At 32.0% G+C, this 20,359-nt stretch overlaps 1 protein-coding gene across 3 annotated transcripts in view; it reads left to right on the forward strand.

Annotated features, from left to right (window-relative positions):
* The window catches only part of bark (C-type lectin domain-containing protein bark beetle), a 77,898-nt gene that overhangs the window by 49,743 nt on the left and 7,796 nt on the right, over positions 1–20,359 (forward strand). For 2 of the 3 annotated variants that reach the window (XM_073971263.1, XM_073971264.1), the window contains exons 4-9: positions 1,451–7,710; positions 7,772–7,983; positions 11,754–12,109; positions 12,174–12,299; positions 17,130–17,153; positions 17,251–17,348. In XM_073971263.1, coding sequence (XP_073827364.1) covers positions 1,451–7,710; positions 7,772–7,983; positions 11,754–12,109; positions 12,174–12,299; positions 17,130–17,153; positions 17,251–17,348 — 7,076 coding nt within the window. The remainder of the gene's footprint in view (positions 1–1,450; positions 7,711–7,771; positions 7,984–11,753; positions 12,110–12,173; positions 12,300–17,129; positions 17,154–17,250; positions 17,349–20,359) is intronic. The other variant, XM_073971265.1, reaches the window with a different exon arrangement.

Here is a 20,359-nt window from a genome sequence, read left to right on the forward strand (position 1 = left end):
TAATGACGACATCGTAAACTTCTGAAACTAATTTGTCAGGTCTTGTTCTTAAAAATAAACATAATGGTTGTCTATTTAATAGTAATGTTGATCATAGCTATAAAAATACGCTTTCGAATTTGACTTTTCGAATCTTTGTTCTTATAAATAAAGTCGTATGCCACACGCTGTAACTTGCACTAAATACTTTCCCATTTTATAGGGGTTCTTAGATCGAATTACCCACTACAGCAATTTAATAAAATAACTTTAGTTTGGAACAAGATTAAAGAACGCATAATTTCATGAAATTTGGTATCGTTTACCGTTATCAACCAACATCACCATCGCCGATCATCATTTGCCATCGTTACTCATTACTTACGTAATGAGTAAAATAAGTGGTCTTACATCACAAAATTTTAATCAAACAATCCATAATCCTTTATCCTACAGGTAGTACTTACTTACATTACGTTTTAATAAGCACAGGTGGCTCCCAATTTTTTGCAGTATTGAGGAGGCGATTTTTAAGCATGCTCTCTGGAGATGGAATGAATAGAATTTAAACAATTTGCCTAGAACGCATCAGAATCCCAAAAATATTTCGGCTCTATGTTGCTGGAGTCAAATGAGACTCTGTAAACATCTGAAACTTAAACATAACGGCTGTCTATTTAAGAGTAATGTTGAGCTTAGTTATAAAAATACACTTTCGAATTTGATTTTCCAAAACATTGTTCTTATAAATGAAATCGTATGCCACACGCTATAACTTGCACTAAAAACTTTCCCCATTTTATAGGGGTTCTTAGATTGAATTACCCACTACAGCAATTTAATAAAATAACTCTAGTTTGGAACTCGATTAATTTCATGAAATTTATTTTTCGCCGTGTGGCAGGGGCTAGCTTACTTCAGCTGACTAGTCCCCGTCTACACCAGCGTGAATTTCATTAAAACATTTCATGGAATTAGCGTTCTTAGATCAAATTTCTAATCAATCTGATCTAATCAGCTGATCTATGTCGATGGTTCGTGAAAGAAATTGCGTTAATTTAGGCGTACCTATATCGAGTTCTCCAATACAGTAATTTCATGATTTTACTCTAGTGAGGAAGTCGATCTAAGAACGCCTAATTAAACGCAATTTGTTTCACGAAACCACTCTAGTGTGACGTTCGGCTATGCTAAATGAATTAAATATTATGCTAGGCTTACGTTTACGAAATCCACTCGACTTCAACTGTCAATTCCATTGCTCAAACGTCAAATGAAATCTCATCTGAAATCCATTAGATTTCATTGGACTTTTAACCAATGGAATTGACAGTTGAAATATAGTGGATTTCGTAAATGTAAACCAAGCATTAGAGTTGTTTACACCTTAAGATTTAATACAATACAACTTTTTTAACCCTATTTCAATTTCAAAGTAATAAAAAACCGTTCATCTTTGTTTTCTTTACAGTTGGACAATGACCGACTATGCGGTGGCCTGTCGTCAAATGGGTTTCCAGGGTGGACGATTTTGGAATTGGGTTGATCGTAGCCCGGGAAGGAAACCTCGTCTGCTCTACGAATTACCAAATTGCAAGGGATCGGAAAATTCTCTACTCGATTGTGAGTGGTCAACGAGGCAATTAGGCTCTGGCGTCTGTGATTATCACAGTGATATTGGAATTCAATGCAAACCCATGCACAGTCTGCAGTTAAGTCATTGGGCAGGCTTGTATTTCGAAAATGCTCCCACCACAAAATCGTTGGCCAAGGATAACACAGTTTACTATACCAAATCACAATCGACATTGAAATATGTGGACATTCTGAGGGCAGGAAATGGTTTTAAGCAATCGGCGAAATCAGCCATAGAAGCGGTGGGGGTGCCACCCCAAACCCAACATGTGGTGATAACACATTCAGCTTACACGGGCTTTAATGCCACCCGTCCCTATGGCGGCTTTGTAATGCAAAATGTGACAATACGGAAAAGTAATGGCATCGGTGTATTTGTGAATTCCAGCCAAGGTTATGTCCAGTTAAGTGGTTGTAATATCCAGGATAATGCAGCGGATGGTGTAAAATATTTGGGCCATGATTTGCGTGTCAATGAGAGGCCAGATAGATCTTCAATTTATGATTTTTGCACCCTGCCCACAACTTCGGGCCAGACATACCCCTTGACCTTGTCTTTTACACAGAAATTTTATGCCGGCTCTGCCAAGGAGTGCTCCAAATATTTCTTTTCCAAGCCGGGCTATGTGCTGACAGTGCAATTTGAGCAATTCACCTTGAAGAATAATGATACTGCCACGGTGGAAATTTATGATGGTGCCTCGGCAAATAATCGGCTGTTGTTTGTGTGGAGCGCCAGGAATTATACGAGGCCCCAGAGTGTCACCAGTACCAGAGAGAAGTTGTTTGTGCGCATCAAGGCAGCAATGAGGGAGGAGATTTTGGGTTTTCTACGCATTACCACTGGAGAGACAAGTGCCTTTGATTTGCGGGTTATGGATTCGGTGGTGCAGGATAATGGCGGTAGGGGTATTGTGGTGGATAGTTTGAGAAGCAGGGTCCACTTGCATGCCAGTTCAATTTCCGGCAACGGCCATGTGGCTGGTTTCCATGTAACCAGTGGAGCAGGTGATGTCAATATTACAGAGACAAATATCAGCTATAATCACGGTTCGGGAGTAAATATTACCTATGTGGGAGGTAATCGCAATATCTCGAGAAGTTATGTGGATTTCAACAAAGGTTATGGTGTGGCAGTGTGGCTAAATGATACCTCCGATCCTAATAGGGTGGAACATATTGCCTTCAATCAAACCACGGCGGTGGAGTATAGCCACATAAATTCAAATCTGGAGGTGGGTGTGCTGCATGGCAACTACTGCCGCCCGTTGTGGGTCAACTTGACGGGAAACTTTTTCAACGGCAGTGCCGATAATGATATACGCCTGGAAAGCTGTTGGCGTTTGCTGGACACCAAGGAACCGAATATGTTTTTGCAAATTGGCCATAATTCCTTTGAGAACAGCCAACAGAATTCGATATATCTAAGTCCGGCTCTCAATGTGCAGGGGAGAATTGAATTCAATCAATTCCGCTATGGCCAGTATGGTTGTATTTATATACGCAATGATTTCATTTACCAGGAGTTCAACTTTATGCCCGTGCATTTGTTGGTGCAGAGCAATTATTTCAGTCGCAACAAGGGTGTGCATGTGGTATCGCTGGGTCTATCGCCCTACAGTCGTCGAGAGGTACAAAATTTACTGTTCACCAGGAATTTTGTGAGGGAGAATAAAATCACCGAATTCTTTGGGCCTTTGGTGGATGGCAGTGAGAGTTCCGATGGTGCGGGGAGGTTGAATCCACGATCCCGTGTAGCTGCCGCTGTGGTGGTGAGTTCAAGTAATGTGGATATTTTTAGGAATATTCTACACAACTTGGATTCGGCTTATGAAATTGGTAGCCAGCTCAGTGATCAAAGTCAAATTATTAATGCCACCTATAATTGGCTGGGTTCTCACGAGGAGGTGAAAATATTCTCCAGGCTGTTTCATCGCAATGACCGTTACAATTTGGCCAAGATCCAATATATTCCCTATTTGCTGCATAACTCCAATCCGGGGTCGTCGACGGTGATTTTGACCTCCACCTTTGTGCCCAGATTTTATGAGGAGAATTCGGAATATATTGGTGGAGAGGTGGATGGCCAAGAAATGATACCCCCGGGAACCTATACGGTTAATAAGGACATAAATATTAGGCCGGGGGGTAAATTGATACTACAACCCGGGGTGACCTTGCAGTTTGAGCCCAGTGTGGGCATGATGGTGGCGGGGAAATTGGAGGCCAGAGGCAGGAGGCCAGATGATATTTTCCTGACGTTGAAGAGGCAGCCTATAATGGATGTGGATAGCTCCACCCTGAACCACGATTTAATTGACATGATTGACATGGAAACGGAATCAATAAGCAATGTGGATGCTGAGGTACCCAAGGTCCCGGTTAGGTTGCTGGGTGGTGCCGGTCCCTATGAGGGTCGCTTGCAGTTATATGTCAATGGCCGCTGGGGTACCGTATGCGATTATGGCTGGACGGAGTTAAATGCTGCCTTGGTTTGCCACCACCTGGGCTATACCCTGAATCCCAAAGATTGGCGACTGCTGCGTTCACAAATGCCCTCCGTGGGCCTAACTGAAGATGTTATTGTCTCCAATGTCCAGTGCAATGAACATGATCGTGACATAACCAAATGTAAGGCGGAATATCTGTGGCAGGGAGATTTTGAAAATTCCTGTAGCCATGAAAATGATGTGGGTATAAGGTGCTATGAGGGAGCCTGGGCTGGGGTACGTTTTAGTATGCTGGCGGAAAGAGCCGATTTGCAATATGTCACCATTGAGAAGGCGGGGCTTTTTGATTACACCACAAATTCCTTTAAACCTGCCCTGCAAATGGATTTTGCAAGACATAATTTGGATAATGTGAGGATTGTAGATAACCTCGATGATGGCTTGGGTGTTATATATTCCGATTTGTATGGCGGCAAGTCCATTAATAACATCAGGAACTCTGAATTTGTGGGGAATCGTGGCAGCGGCATCAGTTTGAAGCAATTGGATTTCCGCATCCAAGGTTCTATTATCAAGAATAACATGGGTAGTGGCATTTCCCATGATCCGGTGATTGCGGCAAAGGACCAATTTGAGTTGGGCGGTTGGTTTAAAATGGCCATGGACTTTAATCCCTTTGAATCGAATTATGAACCCTATGTTTTGCCAAGAGATGAGGGTAACATTGAGCTGGGCACGTGGGAAAGTAAATACATACGAACCGAGGAGATGATGGTGGGGCCAGGTGGCAATGTGGAGAAGAAGCTGCACGTTAGATGTCCGGCGGGCTATGTTTTGGGTATCCAGTTACTGAATCCCATAAATAACCTATCCACGGAGAGCTTGAAGATCCTTAACTCACAATCGGAAAATCCTCGGGCCCAGTTGTGGGATGTAAAGCGTGACCTGAATGTTTTTCCCACCACCAGCAGCGGTTATGGCATCATAATTTACTATGAAAGCGGTGAGAATGCTTTGGGAGGAGCGGTCCTGATGCTAACTACGGTCCAGGCCCCGGTACAAAACATACGCAATCGCATTGTGGGTGGTCCTGTACCTTCGCTGCACATACGCTCCACGAAGATACAAAAGAACCTAAGAGGCATTTCAGCCTTGTACTACAACCGTTACTACGGCAGTGAGGGGGAGCTATACATGCGCAAGGCCAATGAGTCCATAAAGATTGTAAACAGTGAGCTAAGCAACAATGATCTGGAAGCCATCCTAATTAACTCCCCCTTTTGGGATGTCATCAGCAGCAATCTCTCCGAAATCACCGTGCATGTCAATAACTCGAAGATTCTACAAAACGGCTATGGCATAAGGCAGTTGTCCAAGGATTTACGGTCCTCCAATAACCTGTTTCACTATGTTATCCAGGACACCACCGTGGAGGACAATAAAAATGGCGGCTTCCAGGTATCCCTACCCTATGTGTGGCAATATAACGAGAACTTTACCCACAGCATACACTTCGGCAACACAACCTGGCAAAGGAATCGCAACTTCTACATTGATGTCTCTGGACACTATGCCGATTTTAACATAACCTCAAATGCCTTCCTCAACAATCAGGCACCAAGGAGTCTTATCTCTGTTATGGGTATGGAGAAGCGCATGAAATTTAGCTACAATCGGATAGAACAGAATCAGGCCAAGTTCATCATGGAATTCAAGGCTGACAGTTTGAGTGAGAAATTTGGAGAGGTGCATGCCTTGGTGGAGTATAATACCATTAAAAACAACAACAATTATGAGGTCCTGCGACACCTGCCAGCCTTGCAGCATGCCCGCAAACAGGCCTCGATAAATAATCTAAACACCGCCGTTATACGCCTGGATGGCATACAAAATGTGAGAATCTACAGAAACCTCATAGCCGAGAATAGTTTGCGCTACAATTTAGTGGCTGGCCTGCGCTCGGCACGAGTCGATAACTATGTCTATGCCACGGAAAATTGGTGGGGTTCCACAGATATTTCCCAAATTGAGGCCAAGATTTTCGATTTTGACAATTGGAATGATCATGCCGATGTAATCTATCAACCCTTCCTCATTGAGGATACCATGGATGCCAGTATCTCCCTGGTCAAGGAAAATCGTGATCTCATTGATCTCAACAACTGGCAAGGCGGGCGCATATATTCCGATTTGGTTCTGCGCAAACGTGAACAACCCTATATTATACGCAATGACATAACGGTCATGCCAGAGGCCACCCTGACCATACAACATGGGGTTCACATGGAATTTGAAGCAAATGTCGGCATGTTGGTCTTGGGTACCCTTAATGCAATTGGCTACGAAGAATCCCAGATTGTTATGAAACCCTTCAAAAATGCCACCCACGAATCATATTCCCTGACCAGCAAGCGTTCGCTTGAAATGGAAATGGAACAAATGCAGGCCTATGACTCGATACGTCTTTGTACCAATTCCCAAAACTGCAGCTCAGATATGGATAAAATGTTTGAAATCAATCAAGGATTCTTGGAGTATTTTAATCACACCACCCTGCAATGGGTGCCGATATGTGATAGCCGCTTTACGGAACGCAATGCCCAGGTGGTGTGCCGTGAGTTAGGCTATGATCCCCTTAATGTCTACTACAGCCACGATAGACGTATTGAATTCCACACGAACTCTTTAACACGTATTTGGACCTGGGTACAACCTCTTGAATGTCGGGGGGACGAGATACGCATGTCCGAGTGTGAGGAACGGCTCAATGGCCAGGTTTATGGTCATCGCCATGAATGTCACTGGGATGATGTTTTTGTTTTTGTCAGCTGTAAGGGAGTACCCGAAGATGAGGTCTACTGGGGTGGTATCCGCTTTAGCAACTCGGAGTTTGAACAAAATCAATATGAACAGCGTTACCATGACATACACACCCATGGCCTGCAGAAACATCAACAAAGTCGTTTGGAATTTGTGCGTATAGAAAATGCCGGAATTTTACACAATCAAAAATCTGCCGGCATACAGGCGATTTACAAAACCCCCTCCATTTCAGCGGTAACCATTAAAAATTCCGCCAATCATGGTCTTAACTTTGTGGTACCCTCTGGTCCTTTGAACCTAAATCTCCTCAATGTTTCCCAAGCCCTTGGCACGGGTATCAACATACTCTCCCTTACGGGTGAGGGTCGAGAAAGTGATGAATCTAGTTTCACTCCCCTCAAAAAGTTAGACATACCCTATAAACTATTCTCCATGATTGACATCTGTGATCCCCAGAAAACCATAACGGTGGAGGAACGTGTTCTCCTCTACTACAAATATGACAACAATCCAGTAAATTGTGTTAAAATGTTTACTTCAGCCTATCGCGCCAAGCCTCTGGGATTCCGTTTGCTGCAATCGAACCTATTCAATCACTCAAAGCTGTACGGGCGCATGGATTCAATACGCCTCTATGATGGTGATGTCTATAATGTCACCGCTCTGTTTATGGGTCAAATTGAATCGGATACCACCAATCAAAAATCATTCTTTAAGACTGAAGGTCCCACCTTAAGTGTTCATTTAATGGCTAGTGGTGCTCCAGAGTATCACGGGTTTATTGCCGAGGTGGTTACGGTACCCATATCGACAATTGGCATAAGTAAGTTCTCCTTATAATTCAATATGATCGTTTCTTAACATGCTGATTTTAATTCCCCCAGATCGTGATGCCCTGCACAACATAACCAATTCTCACATAAGCGGTGCCATTAAAGGTGCAGTTGTCTATACATCTGTCGGCGAAGTTACTCCAACCTTTACATTGACCTCAAATCGCATTGAACGGAATTGTCTGCAGTTATACGGCAATTTTTCGACCTGCGATGCAGCCCTGAATGTCGATGTACAGAATATGAATTCATTTTTCTTTATGGTAAGAACTTACTCGATTTTGAAATATATTTCAAATATACAATATTAAATATTAAATAAAAAATATAAAATACAAAATATAAATAAAGAATATAAAAAATATTCAATATAAAACAAAAAATATAATATAAATTATATAACATATAAAATATTAAATATAAACTATAAGATATAAGATATAAAATAAAAATATTAAATATTAAATATTAAATATTAAATATTAAATATTAAATATTAAATATTAAATATTAAATATTAAATATTAAATATTAAATATTAAATATTAAATATTAAATATTAAATATTAAATATTAAATATTAAATATTAAATATTAAATATTAAATATTAAATATTAAATATTAAATATTAAATATTAAATATTAAATATTAAATATTAAATATTAAATATTAAATATTAAATATTAAATATTAAATATTAAATATTAAATATTAAATATTAAATATTAAATATTAAATATTAAATATTAAATATTAAATATTAAATATTAAATATTAAATATTAAATATTAAATATTAAATATTAAATATTAAATATTAAATATTAAATATTAAATATTAAATATTAAATATTAAATATTAAATATTAAATATTAAATATTAAATATTAAATATTAAATATTAAATATTAAATATTAAATATTAAATATTAAATATTAAATATTAAATATTAAATATTAAATATTAAATATTAAATATTAAATATTAAATATTAAATATTAAATATTAAATATTAAATATTAAATATTAAATATTAAATATTAAATATTAAATATTAAATATTAAATATTAAATATTAAATATTAAATATTAAATATTAAATATTAAATATTAAATATTAAATATTAAATATTAAATATTAAATATTAAATATTAAATATTAAATATTAAATATTAAATATTAAATATTAAATATTAAATATTAAATATTAAATATTAAATATTAAATATTAAATATTAAATATTAAATATTAAATATTAAATATTAAATATTAAATATTAAATATTAAATATTAAATATTAAATATTAAATATTAAATATTAAATATTAAATATTAAATATTAAATATTAAATATTAAATATTAAATATTAAATATTAAATATTAAATATTAAATATTAAATATTAAATATTAAATATTAAATATTAAATATTAAATATTAAATATTAAATATTAAATATTAAATATTAAATATTAAATATTAAATATTAAATATTAAATATTAAATATTAAATATTAAATATTAAATATTAAATATTAAATATTAAATATTAAATATTAAATATTAAATATTAAATATTAAATATTAAATATTAAATATTAAATATTAAATATTAAATATTAAATATTAAATATTAAATATTAAATATTAAATATTAAATATTAAATATTAAATATTAAATATTAAATATTAAATATTAAATATTAAATATTAAATATTAAATATTAAATATTAAATATTAAATATTAAATATTAAATATTAAATATTAAATATTAAATATTAAATATTAAATATTAAATATTAAATATTAAATATTAAATATTAAATATTAAATATTAAATATTAAATATTAAATATTAAATATTAAATATTAAATATTAAATATTAAATATTAAATATTAAATATTAAATATTAAATATTAAATATTAAATATTAAATATTAAATATTAAATATTAAATATTAAATATTAAATATTAAATATTAAATATTAAATATTAAATATTAAATATTAAATATTAAATATTAAATATTAAATATTAAATATTAAATATTAAATATTAAATATTAAATATTAAATATTAAATATTAAATATTAAATATTAAATATTAAATATTAAATATTAAATATTAAATATTAAATATTAAATATTAAATATTAAATATTAAATATTAAATATTAAATATTAAATATTAAATATTAAATATTAAATATTAAATATTAAATATTAAATATTAAATATTAAATATTAAATATTAAATATTAAATATTAAATATTAAATATTAAATATTAAATATTAAATATTAAATATTAAATATTAAATATTAAATATTAAATATTAAATATTAAATATTAAATATTAAATATTAAATATTAAATATTAAATATTAAATATTAAATATTAAATATTAAATATTAAATATTAAATATTAAATATTAAATATTAAATATTAAATATTAAATATTAAATATTAAATATTAAATATTAAATATTAAATATTAAATATTAAATATTAAATATTAAATATTAAATATTAAATATTAAATATTAAATATTAAATATTAAATATTAAATATTAAATATTAAATATTAAATATTAAATATTAAATATTAAATATTAAATATTAAATATTAAATATTAAATATTAAATATTAAATATTAAATATTAAATATTAAATATTAAATATTAAATATTAAATATTAAATATTAAATATTAAATATTAAATATTAAATATTAAATATTAAATATTAAATATTAAATATTAAATATTAAATATTAAATATTAAATATTAAATATTAAATATTAAATATTAAATATTAAATATTAAATATTAAATATTAAATATTAAATATTAAATATTAAATATTAAATATTAAATATTAAATATTAAATATTAAATATTAAATATTAAATATTAAATATTAAATATTAAATATTAAATATTAAATATTAAATATTAAATATTAAATATTAAATATTAAATATTAAATATTAAATATTAAATATTAAATATTAAATATTAAATATTAAATATTAAATATTAAATATTAAATATTAAATATTAAATATTAAATATTAAATATTAAATATTAAATATTAAATATTAAATATTAAATATTAAATATTAAATATTAAATATTAAATATTAAATATTAAATATTAAATATTAAATATTAAATATTAAATATTAAATATTAAATATTAAATATTAAATATTAAATATTAAATATTAAATATTAAATATTAAATATTAAATATTAAATATTAAATATTAAATATTAAATATTAAATATTAAATATTAAATATTAAATATTAAATATTAAATATTAAATATTAAATATTAAATATTAAATATTAAATATTAAATATTAAATATTAAATATTAAATATTAAATATTAAATATTAAATATTAAATATTAAATATTAAATATTAAATATTAAATATTAAATATTAAATATTAAATATTAAATATTAAATATTAAATATTAAATATTAAATATTAAATATTAAATATTAAATATTAAATATTAAATATTAAATATTAAATATTAAATATTAAATATTAAATATTAAATATTAAATATTAAATATTAAATATTAAATATTAAATATTAAATATTAAATATTAAATATTAAATATTAAATATTAAATATTAAATATTAAATATTAAATATTAAATATTAAATATTAAATATTAAATATTAAATATTAAATATTAAATATTAAATATTAAATATTAAATATTAAATATTAAATATTAAATATTAAATATTAAATATTAAATATTAAATATTAAATATTAAATATTAAATATTAAATATTAAATATTAAATATTAAATATTAAATATTAAATATTAAATATTAAATATTAAATATTAAATATTAAATATTAAATATTAAATACAAAATGTAAAATACAAGATATAAAGTATAAAATATAAACTGTAAAATATAATATGTAAAAACATACTCTAATTTTTTCTAACATACCCACAAATAATATTTTCCCATTTCCAGAATAATTTATTACTTGAAAACCAAGGTGGCCTTAAGTTGCGTGCAGATTCCCGTGGTTCGGCCACATCACTGCGTGGTTTTATACATCACAACCTCTTCCTAAAGAATCGTAATCGTCCAGCCCTATTCGTTGAGGGACGTCAATCATCACCATATCAAGAAGTGGAGCTATATCGCAATTATTTCGCCCAAAATCAAGCCGGTTTTGAGGATGTTATACGCTTAAGACAAGTTGTGTCGAATTTCAGCTACAATTATGTCCACAGTAATGTGGGAGGACGCATTGTTGAGGTGTCGGGCTTTGAAAAGGTTCGTCTACCGATCTATCAAAGTACATCACATAATGGATTTTATAGGTAATTAAAATTGATTCACATTTTGAATGGTTATGTTTTAATGGAGGGAATTTTTGTTTTGCAGGAACATTGCCACCAATTGGATGGGCCGTGCAACAATTGTCGCCGGTACAGCTGGTCAACAATATGTTGATAATATCTTCGAAAACCCCGACAATGATTATGAAATTATAACTGTGAATAGCTCTATGTAAGTTTCTTAATTTGCCATAGGATGTCATTGAAATCAAGCATCACGTCACTGTTTATTATCATTTGCATTGAATGCGTGTAACATTTACAGTTATCCTGCGTTACGTTAGGATGTCTAGCAAAAATGAAAATAAAAAACTACAGTATGAAATATAGTCTCGGACAGATAATATGCAGCTATGTGATACATTAGTAGGGAACCTTACAAGATTAGAACACTCATCAAGATTCCCAAAGAGTCCTGGATAAAAACCATCACAAACATGATCAAAAAGTTCATGATCATACCTCTTCAAAATATTTTGAAATAGTACAAGATCATAGCCCTTTAAAATATTCCTAAAAAAATACAAGACCGAAATTGTTTTTAAATTCATGTGTATTTTAAACAAAAATTCCAGGATAATGCCGTTCAAAAATCAAATAATAATCATTCTACGATCGTACCCTTCTGAAATAGTCTAAAAGACCACGATCGCTACCTTGAAAATTTCACTAGTATGTCCAATAGGATGTCTTCAAAAGTATTTTTACAAATTATTATAGCGATTATAGCTTTGAAAAATATTTTTAAAATTCCACGAAGATTGGCTTATAAAATTCCTATAACTCAAACAAACATTGTCTTCAAAAGTACTCTAAAAAAGGGTCCAAATTAAAAATATTTAAATTCCACGATTATTGATTTCAAAAATAATCTTAAAATGTCCACGATCGTAGCTTTCATGTTTTCATATTTCACGATCATTGGCTTCAAAAATTTTTGTAACAATTTCACGAGCATTAATTTCACAAATATTTTTAAAAATTCCCCGATCAGGCTTAAAACATATTCGACAAATCCCTAAAAATATTCAATTCAAGCATGGAGATAAAGGTGTTCTAAAAATGTCCACGATCGTATTCTTCAACAAAATTTTTTAACATTCCACTATCTTTGACTTCAAAACTTATTTACTTACTTAGCTGGCCCATTACAGAACATTAGTTCCATAGACCGAACTAAGAACAGATCTCCAATTATCTCTGTTTTTCGCTTTCTGGAATACCGCGCCTTTTCATTTCTTCATCCACTTGTATGCTCCAACGAGGCTTAGGCCTGCCGATTCTGCGTGCGAATACATGCCACATGGCGGTGCACGCAGAATCGGCAGGCCTAAGCCTCGTTGGAGCATACAAGCGGGTTCATCATCGCTCATTCTTATGATATGGCCTAGCCAAGGCAATCGTTGCATCTCGATACGTTTAACTATGTATATTCATGTCTTTGTATAGCTGATGTAGCTCGAGGTTCATACGACGTTGATATTCACCGTTAATGCAAATCGGCCCGTAGATCTTTCGAAGAATTATCCTCTCAAACACGCCAAGCACTGCCTTATCTGCTTGCGCAAGTACGCATGCTTCGGAGACATACATTACCACGGGTAGTATCAGCGTTTTGTATAATGCTATTTATGTTTGACGAGATGTGGATTTGTTTTTAAATTGCTTACTTAAACCATAATAGCATCTGTTGGCCAATACGATTCTTCTTCTTATTTCACAACTGATGTTGTTTGTTGTGTTTATGGCAGTGCCGAGGTAGACGAAGTCTTTAACTACCTCAAAATTATAGGTACCAACTTCCACAGTTGGTCCGAGCTCTATGGACGCTTTGCGCGTCGACACCATCAATTTGGTCTTTTCGCCGTTTACCGCCAGACCCACTTCCGCAGATTCTGCTTCGACCTTCCTAAAGGCCAGAACAGAATCAATCGTCGCTTGCTTTGCTGGCTTCCCAAACGTTAAATTATAAAGGAATGCCAGAGCCTCCTAAAGGATAACGTAGGCGGATTTGCAAAGAGGCTCTGACATTCCTTTATAATCTGATCTGGCCTTAAAGGTATCAGTTACTTCCTTTACTGATCACCCATGCAAACCTCTTTTATTACTGAATTGTTCTGAGAGGTTCTTCCCAATTTTAACTGAGGACCTAGTATCAGTTAAAAAAAAAAGTTACAAAGCCGGATGAGCTTTGCGGGGATACCAAATTCAGACATTGCATGGAATACCTTTGATCGGAGGGGACTGTCGAATGCTGCCTTATAATCGAGAAAAAGGTGATATGTGTCGATCTGCATCTCTTGGGTCTTCTCCAGGATTTGCCACAGGGTAAATAACTGGTCAATGGTGGACTTATGCCCCTATAGTTGGAGCATACAGTCTTATCTCATTTCTTGTGGACGGGACAGAGGATGCTCAGGTTCCAATCGTCGGGTACGCGTTCTTCCTGCCAGCTACGCGTTCTTCCTGCCTGCTATCTGTATCTGTTACCAGATTACCTTGCTGGTCTCTATAGGAGGATGTGCCTGTACCAAAGCCATCTGTTTGATGTTTCACTCTTTGGTAGAATTTTCGGACTTCATTCTGGCTCCTGTACATCTCGATTTTTTCACACTCTCGCTTTTCCATTTCTCTCTCTTTTTCTTGCGGAAAAGACGTTTCTCTTCTCTGCTTTTCTTCCGATATCTCTCTCGTACGCTACGCGTTGCTACTGATTGTAAAGTAGCTCTATATGCCGCATTTTTCTTTTCGGTAGCAGCACGCCACTCCTGGTCATACCATGAATTCCCTTGTGGAGGTCTCTGGAATCCAAGTATGGATTTTGCGGCTGTTTGCATGGAGTGGGCAATGCTTTGCCATTGCGCTGATATGTTATCGGGACAAGGAGTGCTCGCATTAAGCAATTGGGCTAGTTGAGTGGAATATGCTGTGGCTACTGTTGTGTTTGCAGCCTATCGATGTCCAACTTCCGCGTTGTGTATGTTCGTGCTTTATTTGCAACGTTTAGACGGGTACGTACCTTTGCGGCAACAAGGTAGTGGTCCTAATCAATGTTTGTACATCCAACACGCTCGATGAATGTCTTCCATCTATCACAACATGATCAATTTGATTACATGTTCTTTGATCTGGAGACCGCCAGGTGCCCTTATGAATATCGAGATGAATAAATCTGGTACTGCTAACTACCATATTTTTTGCAGCTGCAAAGTCTATCAGCCTCATACCATTGTCAGATGTTTCACTGTGGAGACTGAATTTCCCGACTGTTGGCCCAATGATATTCTCCTTTCCAATTTTGGCATTAAAATGGCCTAAAATGATTTTAATGTCATGGGCAGGGCAACGGTCATATGTTTCTTCTAAGCGCTCGTAAAATATATCTTTGTCTGTTCGTCCTTTTCTTCAGTGGGAGCATGAGCGCAAATAAAGCTGATGTTGAAGAATTTAGCTTTAATTCGAATTGCAGCAAGACTTTCATTCACTGGGGTGAAGCTGGATACCAGATGTTTTAGTCTCCGACTAACTACAAATCCGCAACCAGATCATAGTCCTTAAAACGGTTGTGGGGTTCGTCAACTTTAGAGGGATTTGTTTTTCTTTTCTTTCGTTTTTTCATAGTAGGCTGTTTTTTCTAGGGGACGGTTACTAACCCGAAGCCCAAACCCAAGTTTTTTAACGTTCTTATGGGTGAACGCGCGGCACATGTTAACTCACTAGCTTTTTTAAAAATACCACGTTCATAGCCTTCATAAATGTTCTTAAAAATCCCGCGATCATTGGTTTCATGAATAATCTTAAAAATTTCCACGATCATATCATTGGCTTCAAAAATATTCTTAAAAATTCCACGATCATTGGCTTAAAAAATAAGCTTACAAATTGCACGATAAGAGCCTAAAATATATTCTCAAATATTCCACGATTATTGGCTTAATAAATGTTCTTAAAAAATCCACGATCATTGGCATCATAAATGTTCTTAAAAATCAATGATTGTGGGTCAAACATATTCAAAAAATTCCACGATCATTTGCTTACAAAGTATTCTTAAACATTCTACGATCATTGGCTTACAAAATATTCATACAAATTCCACGATCATTAGCTTCAAAAATATTTTTAAAAAAATTCCACGATCATTGACTTCATAAATGTTCTCAAAAATTCCACGATCATTAGCTTGAAAAACAACAACTTTCCTAAAAATTCCCCGAACATTGACCTCAAACATATTTTTAAAAATTCCATGATCATTGGCTTCAAAATAATCTTAAAAATCCCACGGTCATAGGCTTCAAAAATATTCTTAAAATTTCCATGATCATAGCTTTCGGCATCATTCTTAAAAAAATCCATCATCATTGGCTTCAAAAGTATGCTTAAAAATTCCGCTATCATCGACATAAAAAGCAGACAAAATGCGGAATGTGGTGAAGTTAAGCATAAATTCGCCTCAGCAGTTCAAGTAATAACTTGGGGGGTTTCAGATTATATTATCCCAATTGTCCTTAAAATAATGCGTTAATAGCCAAACCCGTTATCTAGTAATGCAAATTTTTGCTAGAGTATGCTAAGAATTCGTTTATCCAAATGTTCTTTTCAGCATTAGTTATTAATAAAACCGCTCAGGTATGCGATTACATTTATTATCCATTGATGATATGATTCGCGCGGGGTACTTCTCTCTCTACTTTTATTGTTTAGACTCTTAGAATAATTTTTGATGTAGTAGTCAGGGGTCTCTATATTGCATTTAACATTAACACACATTTCATTATTTCATTTTCCATTTTAATTTCTTTTCATCTTTTCATTTTCCATATTTTCTCATAACTCATTCTTGCATTTTGATCTAACTTTTGGCATGTTTTTTTTAATTGTTTGAATCTAATTTCTTATTTATTGAACTATTTTTTTGATATATTTATTTTTTTATTTAATCTACTTACACACCTAACTCAATCAACACTCAACCCTCCTGCATGACTTAAATCTGTAGCTTGAGTATTGACTACCGAAACAGGTAAACTGAGATATATAACTGTATAATTCGCAATGACTTTATATCAAACTTTAATATACATATTTAAATTCATTTGGGAAAATTTAAAATTTTACAGCACCATTGAATTGTGGAAATCGAAAATCGATGCCCGCCACAACTATTGGAGTTACAATAATACGTTGTCGGTGTCGTCAAGGATTAAGGATAAAACGGGTAAGTTGAAAGCAAGATTAAGATATTGGTGGGAATATACTGAACGCCTGTAATCGTCTAGAAACGCCAAAACAGAACCTGAAACCTTCCAAGTGCCAAGACATACTAAACAACAATTGGGAATAATTGAGAATACGGTCTATCTTTGACACATAGGTCACTGTGAATCCTCTCCTTTGTTTGGCTATAACACCATCATATTTATATGATGTGGTTGGGATCTTTGCTAATTGTAGCACTGCATTTTGCCCAGAAGATGTCGTCTTCTTCAGTAATGTAAGATAGACTTCTGCCTCAATTTTAAAAACTCCTCCAGAAGTTTCAAAAGTTTATTGACCTTGAAGTTGCTCAAAAAATCGTTTTAAAAAATCCACGTTTATTGCCCTTGAAGTTGCTCAAAAAATCGTTTTAAAAAATCCACGTTTATTGCCCTTGAAGTTGCTCAAAAAATCTTTTTAAAAAATCCACGTTTATTGCCCTTGAAGTTGCTCAAAAAATCGTTTTAAAAAATCCACGTTTATTGCCCTTGAAGTTGCTCAAAAAATCTTTTTAAAAAATCCACGTTTATTGCCCTTGAAGTTGCTCAAAAAATCTTTTTAAAAATCCACGTTTATTGCCCTTGAAGTTGCTCAAAAAATCGTTTTAAAAAATCCACGTTTATTGCCCTTGAAGTTGCTCAAAAAATCGTTTTAAAAAATCCACGTTTATTGCCCTTGAAGTTGCTCAAAAAATCTTTTTAAAAAATCCACGTTTATTGCCCTTGAAGTTGCTCAAAAAATCTTTTTAAAAAATCCACGTTTATTGCCCTTGAAGTTGCTCAAAAAATCTTTTTAAAAAATCCACGTTTATTGCCCTTGAAGTTGCTCAAAAAATCTTTTTAAAAAATCCACGTTTATTGCCCTTGAAGTTGCTCAAAAAATCTTTTTAAAAATCCACGTTTATTGCCCTTGAAGTTGCTCAAAAAATCTTTTTAAAAATCCACGTTTATTGCCCTTGAAGTTGCTCAAAAAATCGTTTTAAAAAATCCACGTTTATTGCCCTTGAAGTTGCTCAAAAAATCGTTTTAAAAAATCCACGTTTATTGCCCTTGAAGTTGCTCAAAAAATCTTTTTAAAAAATCCACGTTTATTGCCCTTGAAGTTGCTCAAAAAATCTTTTTAAAAAATCCACGTTTATTGCCCTTGAAGTTGCTCAAAAAATCTTTTTAAAAAATCCACGTTTATTGCCCTTGAAGTTGCTCAAAAAATCTTTTTAAAAAATCCACGTTTATTGCCCTTGAAGTTGCTCAAAAAATCTTTTTAAAAAATCCACGTTTATTGCCCTTGAAGTTGCTCAAAAAATCATTTTAAAAAATCCACGTTTATTGCCCTTGAAGTTGCTCAAAAAATCTTTTTAAAAAATCCACGTTTATTGCCCTTGAAGTTGCTCAAAAAATCATTTTAAAAAATCCACGTTTATTGCCCTTGAAGTTGCTCAAAAAATCTTTTTAAAAAATCCACGTTTATTGCCCTTGAAGTTGCTCAAAAAATCTTTTTAAAAAATCCACGTTTATTGCCCTTGAAGTTGCTCAAAAAATCTTTTTAAAAAATCCACGTTTATTGCCCTTGAAGTTGCTCAAAAAATCATTTTAAAAAATCCACGTTTATTGCCCTTGAAGTTGCTCAAAAAATCTTTTTAAAAAATCCACGTTTATTGCCCTTGAAGTTGCTCAAAAAATCATTTTAAAAAATCCACGTTTATTGCCCTTGAAGTTGCTCAAAAAATCTTTTTAAAAAATCCACGTTTATTGCCCTTGAAGTTGCTCAAAAAATCTTTTTAAAAAATCCACGTTTATTGCCCTTGAAGTTGCTCAAAAAATCTTTTTAAAAAATCCACGTTTATTGCCCTTGAAGTTGCTCAAAAAATCTTTTTAAAAAATCCACGTTTATTGCCCTTGAAGTTGCTCAAAAAATCTTTTTAAAAAATCCACGTTTATTGCCCTTGAAGTTGCTCAAAAAATCTTTTTAAAAAATCCACGTTTATTGCCCTTGAAGTTGCTCAAAAAATCTTTTTAAAAAATCCACGTTTATTGCCCTTAAAGTTGCTCAAAAAATCTTTTTAAAAAATCCACGTTTATTGCCCTTGAAGTTGCTCAAAAAATCTTTTTAAAAAATCCACGTTTATTGCCCTTGAAGTTGCTCAAAAAATCTTTTTAAAAAATCCACGTTTATTGCCCTTGAAGTTGCTCAAAAAATCTTTTTAAAAAATCCACGTTTATTGCCCTTGAAGTTGCTCAAAAAATCTGTTTAAAAAATCCACGTTTATTGCCCTTGAAGTTGCTCAAAAAATCTTTTTAAAAAATCCACGTTTATTGCCCTTGAAGTTGCTCAAAAAATCTTTTTAAAAATCCACGTTTATTGCCCTTGAAGTTGCTCAAAAAATCTTTTTAAAAAATCCACGTTTATTGCCCTTGAAGTTGCTCAAAAAATCTTTTTAAAAATCCACGTTTATTGCCCTTGAAGTTGCTCAAAAAATCTTTTTAAAAAATCCACGTTTATTGCCCTTGAAGTTGCTCAAAAAATCTTTTTAAAAAATCCACGTTTATTGCCCTTGAAGTTGCTCAAAAAATCTTTTTAAAAAATCCACGTTTACTGCCCTTGAAGTTGCTCAAAAAATCTTTTTAAAAAATCCACGTTTATTGCCCTTGAAGTTGCTCAAAAAATCTTTTTAAAAAATCCACGTTTATTGCCCTTGAAGTTGCTCAAAAAATCTTTTTAAAAAATCCACGTTTATTGCCCTTGAAGTTGCTCAAAAAATCTTTTTAAAAATCCACGTTTATTGCCCTTGAAGTTGCTCAAAAAATCGTTTTAAAAAATCCACGTTTATTGCCCTTGAAGTTGCTCAAAAAATCGTTTTAAAAAATCCACGTTTATTGCCCTTGAAGTTGCTCAAAAAATCTTTTTAAAAAATCCACGTTTATTGCCCTTGAAGTTGCTCAAAAAATCTTTTTAAAAATCCACGTTTATTGCCCT

This window comes from Musca autumnalis, unplaced genomic scaffold (assembly GCF_047663935.1).
Source record: "Musca autumnalis isolate F117 unplaced genomic scaffold, ASM4766393v1 scaffold_2, whole genome shotgun sequence".
In the NCBI taxonomy this organism is placed as follows: Eukaryota; Metazoa; Arthropoda; class Insecta; order Diptera; family Muscidae; genus Musca; species Musca autumnalis.